General features: G+C 43.5%; 1 protein-coding gene across 4 annotated transcripts in view; it reads left to right on the top strand.

The window, feature by feature from the left end:
* Positions 1–1,109: 1,109 nt before the first annotated feature.
* The window catches only part of APP (amyloid beta precursor protein), a 198,231-nt gene continuing 180,084 nt past the window's right edge, over positions 1,110–19,256 (top strand). For 3 of the 4 annotated variants that reach the window (XM_059873131.1, XM_059873121.1, XM_059873112.1), the window contains exon 1: positions 1,111–1,318. In XM_059873131.1, the coding sequence (XP_059729114.1) occupies positions 1,262–1,318 (57 nt within the window). In that variant the 5' untranslated portion in view covers positions 1,111–1,261. Of the gene's footprint in view, positions 1,319–19,256 lie in introns of all 4 variants that reach the window. The other variant, XM_059873139.1, reaches the window with a different exon arrangement.

The following is a 19,256-nucleotide window of genomic DNA, read 5'->3' as shown; positions in this document are numbered from 1 at the left end:
AACCTCCAGGGTTCATGAGTCAATCAGTTCCCTGGGCAGCTTGATCCAGCCTAGATCTCCCATGTTGCAATTTGAGGCCATTTCCACTTATCCTATCACGTATGATGGGGGGAAGAGAGTGACCCCTACCTCTCTGCAACCTCCCTTTAGGTAGTTACAGAAAGTGAGAAAATCTCTTCTGAGACTCCTTTTTTTTCCAGGTAGAACACCTCAGGTTCCTTCAGCTGCTCCTCATCAAACTCATGCTCTAGATTTCCATCACCTGCCCCTCACATGGCCTGGCTGCAGGTCCCCATTACAGGGTGGATCTATCAGCTGCTGTCTTGGGAACCTTAGAAACTGGGAACAGAAATCCTGCCATGCAGTTTGCACATCAGTGGCAGAATGGGCCAGGCTCTGTCACACTGAATTTTGGCTAAAATAGCAGCTGTTTCAACATGAAGCTGCTAATACTCACTTTCAAGTTCTTCTTACAGGTTCATTATACCAATTATAACAGTGCTGTTCATAGGGTGATATGGTGAGATTATGTTGGCCTTCTGATTTGATGGTATTTGATGAAGTCCTACATTTTAATTTGATTTCTTTCTTGTTCATCTGCCAGAAGTCCCAGCTCTTCGGATGTTCCTGCAAATCTATGTTATCAATGGTGCCTGTGGTGTGTCATGTGTGAAAAGGCTGTGCTGACTCATCACCTCCACCTCGACAGGAACAGGAGACCCCGGGCTGCTGTGCAACCTTGCTAGGAAAGGCAGAATGTGTTAAATAGCCTTTAAACCACACAACACGTTCAGATTTGGGTGTTTTTTGTGAGCACCTTGCAAAGATGGGGGTTGTGCCTCAGCGAGGGGGGACGGCGCATGGAGGCGCCCCGGTCCCTTGCAGACACGGGCGGCGGACAGCAGCAGAACGGTGCCGTCGAGGAAGGTGATGGGTGGTACCCGAGCGGCCGAGGAGGGCACGGGAGCTGCACGGGAGATCCAGCGAGGGCAGGTAGAGTCGGTCCGCCTACCCCGAGCCGCGGCCGCACCGCCCGAGCGCCGCCGCCAGGGGTCCCCGCAGGCCGGGCGGCCGCACCGCCCGCTCGGGGGCGGGCCGGGCCATCAGCTGACCGGCCCCGCCGCGCCGCTGCCGGAGCCGCCGCACATCAGTCGTTTTCCTCGGCAGCGGCACGGCCTCCAGGATTTATAGTCGGACCCCGTCGCGTCTCGCCGGACGGCATCCCTTCTCCCCTCCTTCCTCCCCTCTCCCAGCCGCCGCGATGCTGCCCCACTTAGCCGTCCTGCTGCTGGCCGCCGGCGCCGCCCGGGCTCTGGAGGTAAGTGGGGTAGGAAGCAGCGGGCGGGGGCTTCCCCGCCACCCTCTACCGCTTCTCCGAAGCTTTGTCTGTCCGCAGCCGCCCCCGCGGCGTGGGTTTGGCCGCGGCGGCGCAGGCGAGGGTTGCGTTCCTAGGGGTGCTCCATCCCTAGCTGCCGCCGAACAATAGGAGCGGCGAGCCGGGGGCTGGCGGAGGCGTCGGGGAGGGAGCGGGGCTGGGAGCTCCCGGGGCTGGCGCCCCCAGCCCCGCTGTGCGTGTCCGGCTGCCGGGGCGCTGCCCCGTACGCCAGGGGCACCGGTTCTGCCTTGGGACTGGCTCCGCGGGGGCTCGGGAAGGGAAACTTTCCCCAGGAGCAGGCACGCCACAGGCGCATGGCCCCGTGGCGTACCCCGATGGGGCGGGGGCCAGGGGCGAGCAGCCAGGCTGCGAGCGGGGGACGCGAGGGCGTCTCCCCGGGAGGGAAGCGAAGCCGGGCTGCGGAGCCGGTGGTATCCCCCCACGGGGGGGACCGGGCCTTGGGCGGCGCAGGTGTGCGGGACGGCGGCCAGAGCTCCCCGGGCTGGTGCAGTGGCCCCGCGGGAAGGCGGTGCCCGGGGGGCGGTGGTCGGGGCCGGCCCGAGCCCCCCCGCGGGCCGGAGGCGCGGGAAGATGGCGCCTCTGCAGTGCAGCAGAGAGGAGGCGCCGACAGCCCGCGCCCCTCCGCCCCTGCCCGCCCTCTTTCCTTCCTTCCCCGGGGTGGCTCCGCCCGCCCCGACCGGGCGGCACCTCGGCGGGTCACTCCCTCGGGGTCGGGCGGGGGCTGGGGGTCCCCCGTTCCCGCCCGTCCGGGGGTGTGCGCGCACCGCAGTCGCTGCGGGGTGGGCTGGCAGAAAGCTTGGATCCCAGAGGAGGAGTTAGCACGGCTGGGTGTCGTTCTTCCCCCGCCTCCACCCCCCCGCCAGATCTCAAAAAAGAAGGTGTGGGAGGGGTGAGTCACCTCGAGGTCTCCTTCGCTCCCTGCTTGCCATACTTCGGCCTGAAGACTTCGGCTTCTGTATTCCTCCTGTGTCAATTCCCCCTTCTCCTGGGGTGGTCAAGGACTGGGTGGGGTGAGGTGGTTGACTGTATTAGCCTAATAGTAGAGAAGGATGCTCGCGGTCCCCGCCCCCCTTCCCCAAGGCGTGGGGATGCAGGTCTGTGGCTCAGGTGTCCTTCCCGGGAGAGACCCCGGTACGCCATGAATAAGAGGAGACAGACAGCTTCATACCAGCCCTCCGTCCCTGCAGCCAAGGCTGCCAGCCACAGGCTCTTGCTTTGAGGCATGATCTCGCCAACATTGAGCAGGATGTAATAATTTGAGCAGTTCTGCAGATGCTCAGATTTTTAAATCTTCCAGTTATAGCACTCGTTGGAGTTTAGTAGCTTCTTTCAACCATTTCTTGTCTGGATGTAACAGAAGGAAATGTCTGCCTTGGGTGTGTAGCTCAAGTAAAAAATGAGATTTTATGATTGACACCATGCGTCAAGATAGGCCATAGAAGGATGGACTTTTCTCTTTGTAGTCCTGGCCTTAATGATGGGTGTGTAGGTGTTGCCACTGCGAAGGTGCTGGAAGAAAGGAGGCTTGAATTTTGTACCAGAACTGTTCAGGAGGACTGAACATGTATGCTCAGAGACTTCTGCGATGCTGTCTACCTTAGTGATGGCCAGAATTTTGAAAGACATCCTCTGTGTGGAAACATGTACTGAAATGGGCGCTGATGTTTCTGCAGAAGCTTTGTCTTCTGTCCTTCCATGTGAATGTTTAAAGCTTGACGTTTATTCCTTTTCCTTATGTTTGATGGGGAAGTAGGTTTTAACATCTGGTGATCTTGTGGTAAGGCGTTTGTCAGTCTTGATTCTGTAAGGTTGATGTTTTGAGCAAGCCACTTGTTTTTATAACACTAAATATTTCATAATAGAAATGGTATGTATGCATGTTCTGCTCTTGAACTATCTTTTTATGCTAAAGGGTGAAATTTTAATGTTTGAATTAGATTTTCTGTAGATCTCTTTTCTGAAATAAAATGTTTTTCTTGCTATTTTAACACATACTTTCTGGAAAGCAGCAAAGAATCTGTACTTTGCTTTGCAGTGTACTTTTGCTTTGGGAAATGGTATGAGGAAGAGAAAAAGCAAGACCAAAACAAATTCTCTCTGTTTTACACATGAAGAATTCCTTTCTAAAATTACAGGTAGATTAATAATGATTTAACATCTTAAAAGGAAATATTCTGTAGTGATGTCCTGGTGATGCCATGGTTGCTTTGCATATTACTTTCTGACCCTCATGTGAATCATTCTCATTGGCTGAGAGTTGTCATGGTTTGTGAAACTGCCATATTCTGCAGTAGCTATTTTTGCATTTAATCTTTTTCAGTAATTGTCTGGTTTTAGTAGATAAATGCAACAGACAGTAACTATCCTCATGAATTTGAGTGAATGATCCCAGTTTATAAATAATTTCCTCTCATTAGCACACCAAGGTTTCTGCTGTGCCTATTTTACTCCTTGCTCTAGCTGCCTGTTTCTAAGCTAGACTCCTTTACCAGCTGACTGAACTGAAATTGCTAAGATATCGCTATCTCATAAGCTGGCCCTCAGGAAAACAAAAAGTATGTTTCTTAACAGTGTTTTTCTTTAAACTGGGAAATGTATGTAGGTTCTTATTTTTGTAATTTTGGCTTTTTTTTTTGTTTGTTTGTTTTTTAGGAGAAGACCCCAAATATTTGTTTCTTTGTTGTTTAGTTTCCTAGCAGATCTTTCAAGAAATTACATTTAAATGTGGGAGGGGGAGCAACGCCTTTACTTTACTTCTGTTACAGACTTTCAGTTCCTCTTTCTGTGCATTCTGTTCCCAAATTTCCCTGGCAGAAGTTTGCATTTGTTGCAGGAACCCTTTTGCACTTTTGTTTAAGATGCTGATATGGGGTGGGCAGCTGTCTGGGTACATAGGGCAGGCTCTCTGGGATCATCGGGATCCTTGGCAGTCAGGTGAACAAAGGAGCAAATTAAAAAAGGAAGCTTCTCCCTTACTTTCTCATTGGTGTTTTGTCTGATTAATGATTAACAGACAATTTTGAGACTTGCATGATCTTCAGATGCCTTTTCTGTGGAAAAAACATGATCAGCTGCTGTGCTTCTTCACGAATCGTGTATGAAAACCTGAGGAAGCTGACAAGCTCTTCATGCTTTTAAATTTAAATTTTTTTCCCCCATGAGCTGTTTGTGTGACAGATGTAAGCCATCTCCCCTACTCATTTGTAATTGATCAGTGCTGAATTATAGGGCAAGCCCACAAGAAGCATAGATTTCCTTTGGTTCTTCATGACTTGTGCTTTGCATGTGTTTAATAAACTGTGAAGAATAATAAGCAGCTTGATTTATAAGTTTTGTGAAGAAAAGGTACGACAATTTCTTTTAATTAGTAGCTCTTTTCCAAAACAAAGGTTAACAAAATAGCTGAAGAGTATAGTAACTTCTCTAATTGCTTGACAAATTATCAGGTGTTTCTTTGAGTAGAATAATTATTTTTACTAACTCAGTAAAATAATTAACACAAGCTGTTGGGTGTGGAGGCTTGGCTAAGAAGTTGTAGATAGCATCACCTGAAGGAGGTCTCTGGTCTGACCCTGTGCCCAAAGCAGACCAGGCTGCATGGGGCTTTCTGCAGTTGAGTCTTGAAAATGGAGCTCTAAGGACAGAGCCTGTGCTACCTCTCTGGGTAGCCTGCCCCATCCACTCTTTGGCTGGTTCACCTGTGTTGGAATTCTCTAGGTTTAACTGATGTCCTTATCCTGAATACTCTGAACGATGTAATTTTGACATCTTCCAAAAAAGGTATGCAATAACCAGAAGCTGAAAAATCTGTGTTTTGGTTTAATAAATAAAAATTATAATTGACACATGTCCATATATATGTATCTATATATATGCATACTTGTTGGAATATTAGGGGACACAAGACAGATGATGGACTTTGGACCTGGTTAATGTAAGAGATTTGGTAACAGGATGCCTTGGCAAAAGCAGGTGGGACTTTGAAAATTAGACCTAGATTGCAAGAAGATTCAATCAGACAGGTTTACTGGAAAAAGAAAATTCTGTTAAACTCCGCAAGCAAGAGATGTTGTGATATGCATAAGTTTGTGGATGTGATTTTAACCTAATCACTGTAGTACACATTACTAGTCTCTCTGAAATATATATAAGTGTTTGTATCCCACAATAAAGTCGGATTCTGATCACTGAATCAGTCTTCCCTGTCTCTCTCCATCGTCAACAATTGGTACCTCCGTGTGAGGAAATGAACTGGCCTGACTGGTGGCAGTCGGTGAGCCCCTGGAACTGATCGTGTTGGTGAGAGAGAGAGAGAACCGCATCTGGGCCCGCAATTGCCTGGGTGCTGTGACTGACAGGTGAGCCAGGGGAACTAAAAAAGGACCTGAAAATGGGAAAGGAGGTGTCCAAAGAGAGAGACACCTATGAAACTGTCGCTGTTGAGTAAGAAACAGCACAGACTGACCGGAAGGCTGGTTTGCACAGCAGCAGCTTTACCGCAAACATTCTCTCTTTTTATAGACAGTTCTGATACAGACAGACCAGATTTGTCAATCAATTCATTTAATCTGATTGGGTAATTAACAAAAACACCTTTCTTATAAATAATCTTTGAGAAAAACCAGGAAAGCAGATTAGGAAAACACCACCTGTGGTTGTTTATAATAACAAACTATCATCGTTTCTCTGCAACTCCCTAAAGTCTTACAAGTTGGCCGTGAAAAAACTTACCTGGTTTTCTCGCTCTCTGACCAGGCTCTTGCATGCACATGAAACCATTCTCGCCCTTCTGGACAAGCATGACTCCCCCATCCTAAAGCAGGACCTTAAATCACTTTTACTCACGTCCTGGAGAATACTTATTAAGATGTTGAAAAAGGGAGAGCAGCTGGATGCTGGGCCCCCTACCCCCCTCTGTCTCCTCACTCTGGCTCTTCCTGCCAGCTTGAAACTGGCACCTCTGGTACTAAAGAGCAGCCGCAGCCATCAACCTCGCCCCTGCCCAGAGAAAGGAGGGAAAGGCATCCTTTCTCATGGTCATTAGCAGTTTATATCACTGACCGGGGCTCTAGCCATGAGGAGGAGGGGGAACCTTTTGATCCAGGACCAATAGACTCAGATCACGAGACTGATCCGTTCCCTCCTCACTCTCATGAAAAATGGATGCAACTAAAGAAAAAGGCCCTTAAGGAGGGGGACTCCCAAACTTGCGGAAAATCTGGGCATTTGGAAAAGGACTGTTTCGAAAAGGGGGAGGCCAGATGCAAAACTCCTGGTATTTGCCCTCTGTGCAGTAATCAGTGTCAGTCCAAGTATGAATTTGAAGGTTATTCCGATATTGGGAAACCGGAGCCAAAGCACGGAGCGGCACCACGCGAAGACACACGTGCCTCAGCCAATGCCTCAGAGTGGACCACTGCAAACCTCAGCCCAGCAAACCTCAGCCCAACAAACCTCAGCCCAGCTGCCGCCGCAGGCAGCCTTCACCAGGCCGCCCTGGCAGCACCGTCACTGACCAGCCACCCCCGTGCTGGAGTGGACCTGACAACCTCCAACAACACAGTAATGTTGCTTGATTCATCGGTTCATTTGACTCCCACAGGAGTTTTTGGACCACCTGGACAGTGTGCACATGCTTTGTTTGTTTGTTCTCTCTGGAGCTATGCGCTGACTCATGGCATGGACTCCCCAGCTGCCCTGTGCAGTCCCGGCCAGGAGCACTATAGCTCAGCTTATACCCTTTCCTGCAGCACCCCTGTCTGCGCTCCCCATGGCTGAGCAGAGGGATGGGGTTTTGCTTGCACAGGAGTTCCACAGATTTTAGAGACACAACTGTATTACATCTGAGTGTGGAACATGCCAATGCAAAGTGACTCTGAAAGGCAGAGATGCTCCTAACAGGGCTCATTGATACAGGAGCCGATGTGACTGTTATCTCAAAAAGCCAATAGCCCGAAGATTGGCCATTTCAGGGACTCTCCAGCATGCCTGGAAGGAGGGAAAGCCTGCAAAGCCAACACTTGGTGCAAATAACAGGGCCTGAGGGGCTGATAGCCACAGTTAAACTTTTGGTGCTGTCTGTCCCCTCAGTTTTGTGGGGGAGGGGCGTGTTAACATAGTGGGGAATTTTTAAACATTCAGATTTTGTACAGGAGGCATTTGGGACACTCCCACAATGGTCCCTGGCTGAAGTGCCCCAGGTGCTTTCAAGCATGGGAAGGAGCAGCAGCTACCAAAGGGTTGCTTGATACAGATCTAAAGCCCTGAGGGATGCCTAGCCCTGCTCAAACGGGTTATACTTTCCAGTTACTTGCCCTTTATTAACAATGTGTTTTGTTGTGAATTTTTCCATACAGCTATTTAGTACTGTAAAACTAAATATTTTTTTTGTTTTAGACTTCCATGTTTATATCCCATTACTCTTACTAAGCCAAATTTAAATCATCCTACAAGCAATCTTTAAAGCTGCTCACCAGCCAGTGTTGAGATTTACCTTCTAATATTAGTAACTTGTGATTTGTGAGTTTTGACAGGATTGTTACTAGAAAAATTCAAAGGTGTTGGTATAGAGGTGGTGTCTTTTTTCATATTAGTAACATAGCAAAACCACATAGTTCACTAGGAGAAATTAGATAAGTTTTAATTTCAAGATTCTTTAGCTCACATTCAAGACAAACCTTGAACTTTATCTGTAGTGATTTTTTGAGACTTAACTCCACTGTCAGCTTTATTAAGTGCTTGGTTTTTCCTTCATAGTTCTAGCAAAATAATTTTATTGTGAAGATTTCAGTACAGTTGTTTACTTGCATGTTGTTTATTTTTATGTTTAACTGTTATATGACAAATTTTCAGTAACCTTTTTGTAATAATAGAGTTTAAATAAGTTAATTCTTGTTAAATTGATTTTTGTTTAGTCTCAGTGATGTTAACTTTAAGTTCTTTTAGAGGTACTTTTTAAGGTTAAGTTTTAGTGAAGTTGATTTTAAGTTTTGTTGAAGTATACCTGTTTGAGTTATAAGATATAATTCCTTTGCTAAACAAGTGAATGATGTAAAGTCTGAATGAATTTTTGTCAAAATTCGCTCATTTAAATTACAAGATAACGCTATTTTGTTACAGAAATAAGAACAATTTTTGCTATTTTATTTTTTATAAGTAATACTGAAGAATGAGAAACAATTCCATATTATTACCATTATTAGTTGTGAGATATTTAATGCTTTCTTTTTTACTTTCATATCATATATGCATAAATGTCTAGGAAAATATAACCTCAATTTCTTAAGACAGTTTCTACTGATATATTAGTAACCCTGATTATGTTGTTAATCTTATGATGTGAATTCACTGGCTTTTTATAACAAGCATTACTTGATTCATTTGCCATTTGTCTATGGTACCATTGACTAACCAACAATAAATGAGAAAGCCAGCTACTTTACAAACCTTCACTTATTGTTATATAGCTATTTATAAGACGTATTTTAGTTTTCTAACTACTGTTACTAAGAGGGTTCTAAAATATATTAAAATGACTCTTCCAGTTAAAAGCCTGGACCCTGGCCAAGTACTGGCCTTAACTAGTAGAGAAAATTTTCTGCACCAAAATTATATTCAAGGAATTTTGACTTAACAAATTTGGACCTGTAATAGCTAAACCTCCTTTTAAGTTGAATTTGAAAATCTTACCTGGGAATGATTTTCCAAGCCCTCACTTTAAAAAATAAAGCTTGCCAATTACTACAGACTCTAAGTAGTACAATAGTACAATATTTAAGAAATTAATTTAAATTGTTTTAAATCACCATTTTGTTTTTCACATGCTACTAATTGTATCTATTATCTGATTTATTTTTACTTAGTGTAAGTTTATTGTTTTATTACATATTGTTATCCTTTTATGTTACCTTCATGTTCATAATGAGAAACACACATGTTATTTAAAACCAAAAATTAGGGGGGAATCTACCTCCTCCAGAAATTTACACTAATATTTACACAAAAAATTATAAGGAATATAGCTCCTCCAGAATTTTTTCACTAATATTTACACTAAAAATTTTTGAAAGCTAACCAAATCATATCAAATTAGATCCTTTACCCTCCTGAAACACCCTTGGTGGAACCCCAATAATTAGAATTATTGGGTATGTGAAATTGGATTTTTGTGTTAATTTTAAATACATGGGAAGGAATCAGTCTAAAAATGTTTCTCCCTATCATCCTGTGTATGAGAATCAAACCTTTTGGTACAATTACACTTCTGGCAGCCTTTCTAAATCCAGTAATGCCGCTGCCATCGGGAGTGGTTTTACTTTATAAAGACCAAGCCTGAGCCTTTTAGTGGCTGGAGTTTTTAACTAAAGGATTTTTTTTAGGATAAGTATGTATGTAGTAATTTTGATAATACTGGTATTAATCATGATACCTTTCAGTGTATGCAGAGATTAATTAATAAGGCCATTAAAAGAGTATTTTTGGTCAAAAGGAAAGGGCTAGATATTGGGATGTTGGGAGACACAAGACAGATGATGGACTTTGGACCTGGTTAACCTAAGAGATTTGATAACAGGATGCTTTGACAAAAGCAAATGGAACTTTGAAAATTATACCTACATTGCAAGAAGATTCAATCAGACCAGTTTACCAGAAAAAGAAAATCCCATTAAACTCTGCAAGCAAGAGATGTTGTGATATGCATAAGTTTGTGGATGTGATTTTAACCTAATCACTGTAGTACATATTACTAGTTTCCATGAAATAGTATGTACATGTTTGCATCCCACAATAAAATTGGATTCTGATCACCGAGTCAGTCTTCCCTGTCTCTCTCCATCGCCAACACATACACATAATGCATTAAAATACCTTGTGTATCAAGGTAATGTATGCAAATATATTTAACCCCTGAACATATTTGCATGTATAATGTGTTACATTTAACATTACTGTATGTATACATCTGTGTTTTATTAGTGCATAGAGTGTATTAAACCAGCAGACATTTAAACACCTCCTTACATAGAGGCAATTGAGAGATTAAGACTGCTGCTGTTAAAAATGTAATTTGGTTTATATATCATAATAGGTTTATTGAAGTTGTTAGGTGAGATGTCTGGTGTGGTTTTAACAAGTAAGTCTAGAGCTGTGTTTTATTGGATTTAAATTCCGGAGACTTTGAAAAAAATTCCTGTGGTGTAAGAAGATTAAAAGTAAAGCAAATTGAAAAAATACCGAACGAGGACTTTATGTAAGCTTGGCTAGCTCTTAGAACGTGCTCTTGAGATGAGAGTTTACAACAGTTGCTGCCAGGCTGAGGAATGCCAGGAGCAATGTTGATAGCGGGCCTGAGCCTGGAATAATTTGGAGTCAAAGGACTCTTAAGAGAAGTTAAACTTTCACTCAGACCTGTTTTTTGCTTAAAGCTGAATGCAGACTGATGAGTCCTCATTCTCACAACCTGATCTGGAGTCTGCCTGCCTTCCCTTAACTCTCCTTCAATCTATAGCTGAGATTTTGAAAACACATTTTCTGCCCTCTTAGGAGATACGACCTAGCTGAGAATATCAGCCAGAAACGGCTGTGTGTCTTGGAGTCGTAAGCCCTAAATAAGTCACTTTTCTGCCCTTGATTTTAATGTGGTATTGCTTCTGAAACCTAGGGGTTTTTTCTTCATTTGGACCAGAGAACTGTTTGAGAGCTACCTGATTATTAAATCTTGATGTAGATTCCAAAGCTCTCCAGATGCCTCCAGTCACCAAAAATATTTATCTTTCCACATGAGAATTTACTCACAGAACAAAAGAGAAACAAAATAGATGTGGATAATGGCCTCTCTTAAAGGAGATCAATTTGAATTACAGCAAATTAGTGTGTTTGCATATATGTCTATATATGAATGCCACACCTCAAGCTCCTTGCTGTTTGGAGGATGCAGGATTGTTTTGATTCTGTCCTTTCTAGCAAAACAATGATTCAAGTAATTACAAACCAAAAATTTCATGTGATGGAAATTAGTGTAAGGGCCAGTACACTCTGAGGTTGTAATCAGTGTAGTAGCTTGCAAAACATGCTTTCCAGGTGACAAGCAACATCTTGGAGTGTGAAAGTAAAGATGTTCAAATAAGTAATGTTTTTTAGAAGGGTGGAAAACCTTACACCAGCTACTGGCAGTAAGGACACCACTGTTAGGTGGTTGTGTGCTGCAGGTTTCTTGCCCTGCTTTGATTAACAGAAACAGGGCTGAGCAGTAGGTATGGGTGTTGCTGGTTTCTTTACTGGAGCTCCCAGTGTAACAACTTTGTGAGTGCTCTGACTTGTACATCTGGGGAGCAGGACTTCTGGCTTTGTTTTCTTGATAGTCCTCCCAGCACGTTCAGGAGAACTTCATCCTCTCTTGGGGATTGAATATTAAATGCTAAGTAAGTATAGACTGAGGCTTTCCAAAAGAAGTAAAGCTTCTGTCCAAGTGATGGCATTCCATGAATTGAAGCACCTTATGTATCAAGATAATGTATGCAAATATATTTAACCCCTCAACATATTTGCATATATAATGTGTTACATTTAACATTACTGTATGTATACATCTGTATATCATTCAGATGTAACTACCATGGGACAGCCAAGCTTTAAACAGAGGAGCCCATGAGCCAGAGTGCTTTGTGGTTTTGCAGTCTAGCTGTTCTTTCCAGACAGTGGTTTACCACTGGCTGGCAACGGAGCTCGCTCAGGACCTGGCTGCAAAGAGCTGCTTCTCCAGTGGCCACCACTGTGTAAGTGCTCTGTGACCCCTCTCTAGGCTGGTTTAACAATTTGTGCTGTGCTGAAAGGAATGAGCTGGACATTTTTTGGTAGGTGGTAATTTTCTGACAAACATTTCAGAGACCTGAGTTGGAAACTGGGCACAAGCAGTTAGGCTGGTTCATCTAAAAGAGCAGGCAGCTTCTTTGGGGAAGAGAGCAACCTCCAAAACCACATTTATGGATGTTTGTGCAATAACATTTAATTAAGGTGTTGGCTCCTTTGCCTCCCTCTGGTGACTTGCAGCAGGACATGGAAGTTTTTTCTTGTATCACCCCTCTTGAGTGTCTAGTTGTTAAAGCTTAGTGTCAAGTCACTGTAAAAAGGCAGAAATCTCCAAAGAAGTACATTCAGGGATGGATGACTCCACTCAGTTCCCACTGACCCATTTGGAGCTAATCCAGATAGGAACACTCTTTTCTTCATCTGGTCTCATGATTCCCCAGAGCAGAGTTTACCTATTCAAGCACAGCAGGTAACAAATGACAGGAATGGGGCAAAACTGGTTTTGCCTGTTTGTAAAAACATTTAGAAGTGTTTCCTTTTCAGAGGAGGCTACCACAGTGATCCAGTATGACAATTTGTGTGATTTACAAAATCTGTTTGGATTACAATTAACCAAAGAAAGCACATGTTTAATAGTGTTCAAGATGGGGGGAGGTTGGGAAATTTCTTATATTTTTGTGGAACTGTGTTAATACTGGACTTGAAGGTTTCTGAACTATAAAACAGCATCAGGAATACAGCTTAAATTTAGGTAATACATTTAATTGATTCCAGTACAGTTGAAGTATACTGTTAACTTAACGGTGAAAGTGAAAATTGTCACCTCATCCACCTCCACCAGTTAGAATTAGTGTCCAATGGACACACACATTAAAAACCATAGAGATGGGGCAGGATTCTGGAGTTGTTTCCAGTCTCCATGTCATACTATTGCATTGTCTTTGTGCTTGCAGCAAACCTTCTCCTACCTTATCAGCATAACTTTAAAGAAGAGATTGCTTGTTCTGAAGATTTAACCCTGTAAAATTGATTTTTCTCCAAGTTACAGTCTCTGGAAGGGGAGAGTTTTTTCCCCTTGTCAGATACCATAATACAGTTTTGTGACAAACAACTAATTGCTAAGTTGTTCTCTTGTCTATGCTTAGTTACATAAATTTATTTGTAGCTGCAGTTTTGGATCTGAAATACAGAATCCTGAACTGATAGAATTACTGCGTTCTGCTTTCCCATCATTCAAATGTAACTACAAGCTATTTGATCCCTATGCCTTATCTGAAAACAAGGGGAGGTAGATTTTTTTGAAGTATTGTTGTTGAAGGTTTGATTTCATAGTAGTTATTTTTTAAAGCTCGTCATGATCTAAGTCATGTCTTTTAATTGTTTTGGGTTTTTTCCTTGGAGAAACCTCTCTTTAGTATACATCCCATATAATGTGTACATATTTGTTTATATAAACAATGGAAAAGACAACATTATTAGGGGAAGGTAAACTGAGAAAGGAAATAAAATGCAATAAAAAGGTTGTAGCTTTAAAAAAGCATTCATTATTTTGGGGGTTTTCTTTTGTTTTTTTTTAAAGGTGTTGCAAACTTAAATGTACTAAATGTTGATGGATTGTTGTGTAATTGTTGAATGCTTCCAGTATGGAAATGTGTGGGGTTTGTCTGTGCATAGTATTAGTGAGCATCTAGACCTGTCACATGCATTAAGCTGTTGGGTTGTTTTGAAGTTTGTTTGATACTTTTTTGCAGCTCTGCTATGTGTGCCTTGTCTGTCCTCTGCCCAGTTCTCTTAATTATGAAGTGGAATAAAATTGCTTTTAATAACTCATCTTGCAGCATCATGATTTCGTTGTTTTCTTTTGCCAATTCTGTCCTGAGTTCCATTACGTCTTAAAAGTATGATGATGCTGAAGTTGTTTGAGAACAAGCTTTTTAAACCAAGAATTTTGGAACTCCAAATTATCTTTCTTTCAGTGTTACTTTTCTCCTAGTTCTTGATTGCCAGCAATTTGCAGAGGACAGTTTATCTGTAATCCCAATATCTAGGTTTATCATGAGGATGTCAGCTTTACTTCATTTTAAAAAAAGACAAAACAAAATGAAACAACAAAAAAACACCCCAAATTAAAATTTAATATTTAAATTTTATGCAGAAGGATTAGAAAGGGGAATTACAAAGCCTAAAAGACCAAATAAGAGGCCCAGAAACACAAACATTAATGAGAGGATTGTGAAGTCTTCTGAGGGGGCCTAAACACTGGCAGTTTCTTTCACTTTTGTTCAGTTTCGTTTCTACTTTGGCACAGTCTTCTTTTATTCTCATAGCGGTAATATAAGTTGTCAGGATTTTTTTCCATTTTCCAGCCAGCCGTAGCATCTGAAAAGCCAGTTTCTCCTTTTCCATATGCAGAGTGTTCTTCCTAGTCGTGGTCACATCTCTGAGCAGTGTAGGTGGAGTGACTCACCTTTCCCTGCCAGCCTCCCTGGAATCCAGGCTGAAGCAATATTTCTGACAAAAGTCAGCACTTGCCTGCATGGGTTTTATTTGGTGAATGGCCAAGATTAGATTGGTGAGTGGGAGAAGGGCAGATGCTGTTCCTGTTGTGCTATGAGGGAAGGAGGATTTCTGGCTTGCCCTGGCTATGTTCATAACATCCCTGATCCAGTTCAGGAGGTGTTCATTTGGTCAGAGGAACTGATGCTTTTCTGAAAGTGTTTGCAAGAAAATCCAGTAGACAGCTGAGCCTGGAGAGAAAAGTGTAATTGCTGATGAATAGCAGGGTAAAATTAAATCAGAGCATTTTACTTTGAAATCAGTCTAAACTATTTCTAAAAACGTAGTTAAATGAGATTTAGGGTTTGTCAGTGTGGTGGTTTTGAATGGGAGGCACTCGCAGAAGTGATACAGAGAGAAGCTGCTAGCAGTTTGCTCCATGTCTGACAAAAAAAAAAAAAAATCAGTAATTAGCTTTGAGAATTGACAATCTGTTAAACCACTGAGAAAGCTGATACACCTCTGTGAACTCTCATGTTCAAAATGAAAAATCACGGGAATTCTGCCTTTTCCGGCCTGAGAGCAGGTAACTCAGCCGCCCGGCCCCCCTGTCTCGGCTGGGCCGGCTCTGCCCGGCCGGGCTGTGCCGCGGGGCCCACGGGCTGGCGGGCAGGGCAGGGCCGGGGAGGCCGCGGGGCCGAGGCCGGGCTGTGCCGCGGTGCTGACACCGGGCTGACGCCGGGCTGCTGCTGCTGCTGCTGCTGAGCCCTGCCCGCCGCCGAGCCGGGCTCTGCCGCGCCCCAGGAGCAGACGGGACCGGGGCGGTGCCGCCAAGATTCTGCCACCATTGGGGTTCGCCCGCAACCACCAGGCAGGGGAGGAGAAGCCATCGGCCCCCCGCCCCAGGGGCTGGCCGCTGAGCTCTGGCGCGGCTGCTGAGCTCTGGCCTGGATGCTGAGCTCTGGGCTGGCCGCTGTTATCTCAGACATCGCCCCAGCCCAGCCTGCAAGCTGCTGAGCCCGGCCGGGGCCACCGGACCATCTGCAGGCCCTGGGCAAGATAGTAACTCTTTCAGTGCTTGTATCCTCCCTCCTGACCATCTGCAGGCCCTGGGCAAGATACTAGCTCTTTCAGTGCTTCTATCCTCCCGCGAGTGAGAGAAAAGGACAAAGTGCAGGCATGTAAAGAAGCAACATAAATACACCGAGGTCAGTGAAGAAGAAGTCAAGTCCCAGATGGGAGGGATGAGGAGGGGACTCCTGTCTCTTAAGTGAACTGCAGAAAGACTATTCTAGAAGTGATAAACTGACTGAATTGTTTCTGTGCATTGTGAGTAGGAAAGAAAAGGTTGTAGTGGGAGAAGTGTTCTTAAAATTCTATTCTCATTCTTCTTCTTTTTTTTTTTTCTTTGTAGTAACTTATTAAAGCTTTTTTTATATCCTTTTAAGTTTTGACCTCGCTTTTCCTTCCTCCTACTTTTCCTTTCTCCTTCCTATCTCACCCCAGGAAATGAGTAAGTTTATGCTAGTGGGTGCATTGGCATATGGCCAACACCACATTAATTGGTGCGTTGGCCGGGAGATCACAAATTGGCAAACCAAAACCGCTACACAAAATTGGTGTTTCTGCCCCTTTTCAGACTGAAACCGCCACAGTCAAACACCTTTAGATTAATTCATAACTTTCTTGGGGTGATTTTATGGTTGTGCTTTATTCCCTAATCATCTGCTTTTTGCCCAGAAATGGCTGTGATATCTAGGATGAACAAGGGGCAGGGCTGGAGCCTGGGGATGCAGGGCGCAGGCTCTGTTCAATCTCTCTCTCTCGCTGGTGTCGCTGTCCCCAGCTAGATGGTGACAGTGGGGGGGTGACAGTCCGCCTCTTCCGGGGCTCCGCAAAATCCCAGCTACCAGTGGAGGCACAGCGTGGAACAAAAAGACAACAGCAGCCGGGCCCGGGGTAGCACTGGGTTACTTTATTTGGTGTTACATTCCCCAAGTCTTGGGGTCCCAGGCAAAGAGCTGGGGGCAAACAGCAGCTTCCAAAGGGGGGAAGGTCTCAAGGGAGGATACAGTGTAAGAACTGTGGGTGGAACACAAGGCAGGGAATACAAGGGAGGAAAACTGCTTGGGACAGGAGGGGTTAACAACTGGGTGTGGGAGGAAGGAGTTTGAAACTTGGCAGAAAAATAGCTAAATAGCAAAAAGATAAAGACACCTGGCTCAATTGAATAACAAAGGCAGGTCTGTGTCTGTCTAAAATCAGGGGGAGAAAAACCCCAAAAGGACAAATCAAACAGTAACCTTCAAAATAAAAGCACAATGCAACACTCCGGTGTGCTTCAGACAGCCTGGAGGCTGTACTGAGAAGTCCCCTCAGCGTGGTTTTTTTTTGTTTGGTTTTGGTATTGGTTTTTGGGTTTTTATTTTTGTTTGTTTCTTTGCTTTAATTTGTATTTTGGTTTTTTTCGTTTTTTTTCCCCATTGAACTGTTTTGGCTTGGCTTTTCTTCTTGGCCTCTCTGGGGAGCCACTGGGGGGACTGACCTGAACCCAGGACCTCTGAGGAACTGAACCAACACAATAAAGGACATTAAATTCCACCAGGTTCACCTGCTGTGAGGAGAAGACCCACACCAGAAATCTGACAGGTTCCCAGCTGCTGTGTGAACTCTTTTTTTCTCCTCCCTTCCCAGAGATGAAGAAAGGCAGCTGCCATCTTTGCCTTCTGGTTATGCAGTGAGGTGTGGATGAAGTGTAAGGTTCATTTTTTTTTTTTTCCCTGTGCTTTGCAGGTATCTTGCTTTGTTAATAAACAGTTATACTTTTTTTTTCTCTTTCATCCCCTGGTATCCATTTCTTTCATTGGCAGAAGAAAAGGGAGTTATTGATGCCCTTTCTCCTTAGAGGAAATGCTCATTCCAGGGCGTTTTCTTCTGAAATTTGTCTCCAAAATTGAGGCAGTAGCTATAACACAAATGCTAAACTGTGTATAGAACTGCCGTGGGTAGTGGCAGAAATACTGGAGGTCAAGGCTCAGGCTGTAAAAATTGGGACTGGCGTAGGTTGCTTGTCTCATCTGAAGCATCCACTTCTGTTTGAGTGAGGCTGAACATGCTTGAACATCAGTGCATACATAAATGTTTGTTATGTGTTTTAAGGAATTGTCTCTTAACTGATAAGAAAAAGTTTTAGTTAATCTGTCACTTGAAAGAAGACTTTGAAGTAACAAAAAGCTGTTGTGTACTCCTTTTATGAGCAGAGAGAGAAGATGTGACTTATAAAGTGCTGTTGACTTATGAGGCTCAACAGTAGTGTATGGAAGCCTTGAGTTTTCTGTTGTCGCTGTAAAACTGGTGTTTGAGTCTGATAATCAGTCAAGTGACTGCCTCCTTTTTAAGAGGACCTGGACCTTATGTTGAGAGTAAGCCATCCTCTCTGAGAAGGGCATGGGGAAGGGAGAGCTGGGACAGCAATTGGTGTCTCTGATAGATAGAAGTCATTAAAAAAAAAAAAAAAATTCCAGCTCTGGAGGTTAAACCAGGTGAGAAGAACAATCTAATTTATCAAAATGAAGATGCTGAAAAGTGCCTATTTGCCTCCTCAAAGAAGAAATACCAAGCAAGGAAAGACATGCCAAGTATCCTATCTGAAAGGCTTTGCAGATGGAAACTGGAGACATGTTTTTGGCAGTAGAGGCTTGGGACAAGCTGAAAAGATAAACAGATTGTTTTGCCTTCAGATGTGAAGACTGCAGAACTATTTTTCCAAGAAGGTAAACACAAGATGGCTTCATCATTGTAACCAGGAGAAATATAATAATAACCTGTAATGTGGAAGAGGTTAGATCAAAATTCACTGTTCTAATTATGGAATTTGAATTCTCTTTGCACTGTCTACTCCCAATACTCCCAATACCTTAACCACACACCCTGAGGGGAATACACTGGTGTCTGGTCATACCATATTTTCTAGACAATAAGACTGGTTGCAAATGCAATATAAATTATTTTGTTATTGATTTCAGGATATGAGATTTGCTGCTATCAAAACATAATTAAGCCTTAAACTTCATGTTTTTATTTTTTAAGCCTGTTTTGAGCAAGTGTTTTCTTTGAAAAACTGGTTATTGTATTTTGGGATTTCACAGATAAAAATGCAATAACATTTGCAGTATTAATAAAGGAGACAGTTGGAAAGTGTTTCTTCTTGGTGCTGAATTGTGATAAAAAGTGAGTGATATGTTTTTTGAATCCTTTGAAAGATTTTGTTTCAGCAGGACTGGTAAAAAACTAAAGATCCTGGATGCTTTTGGATAGTGCTGAGCAAGTTTGCTCTGTATCTGCTTCTGGTTGTCTTTGCTCCATGCATTCAGCCCTGCTCCTTGGCTCTTCAAAACAGAAATTTTCTAGAAGAAACAGTTTTTAAGAAATTGGTTCACATCGACAGATGAGGAGTATTTAATGCATTTTTGGATATTCTCATTTTTAGATGACTGAGTCTGCAGAGACAAAAAACCCTTGTGAGGAAGATCACTAAATAATGTGGTTAGGAGCA

This window comes from Haemorhous mexicanus, chromosome 2 (assembly GCF_027477595.1).
Source record: "Haemorhous mexicanus isolate bHaeMex1 chromosome 2, bHaeMex1.pri, whole genome shotgun sequence".
Classification (NCBI taxonomy): domain Eukaryota; kingdom Metazoa; phylum Chordata; class Aves; order Passeriformes; family Fringillidae; genus Haemorhous; species Haemorhous mexicanus.
Note: the sequence above shows the minus strand (reverse complement) of the source record. Positions and strands in the feature narration are given on the sequence as shown.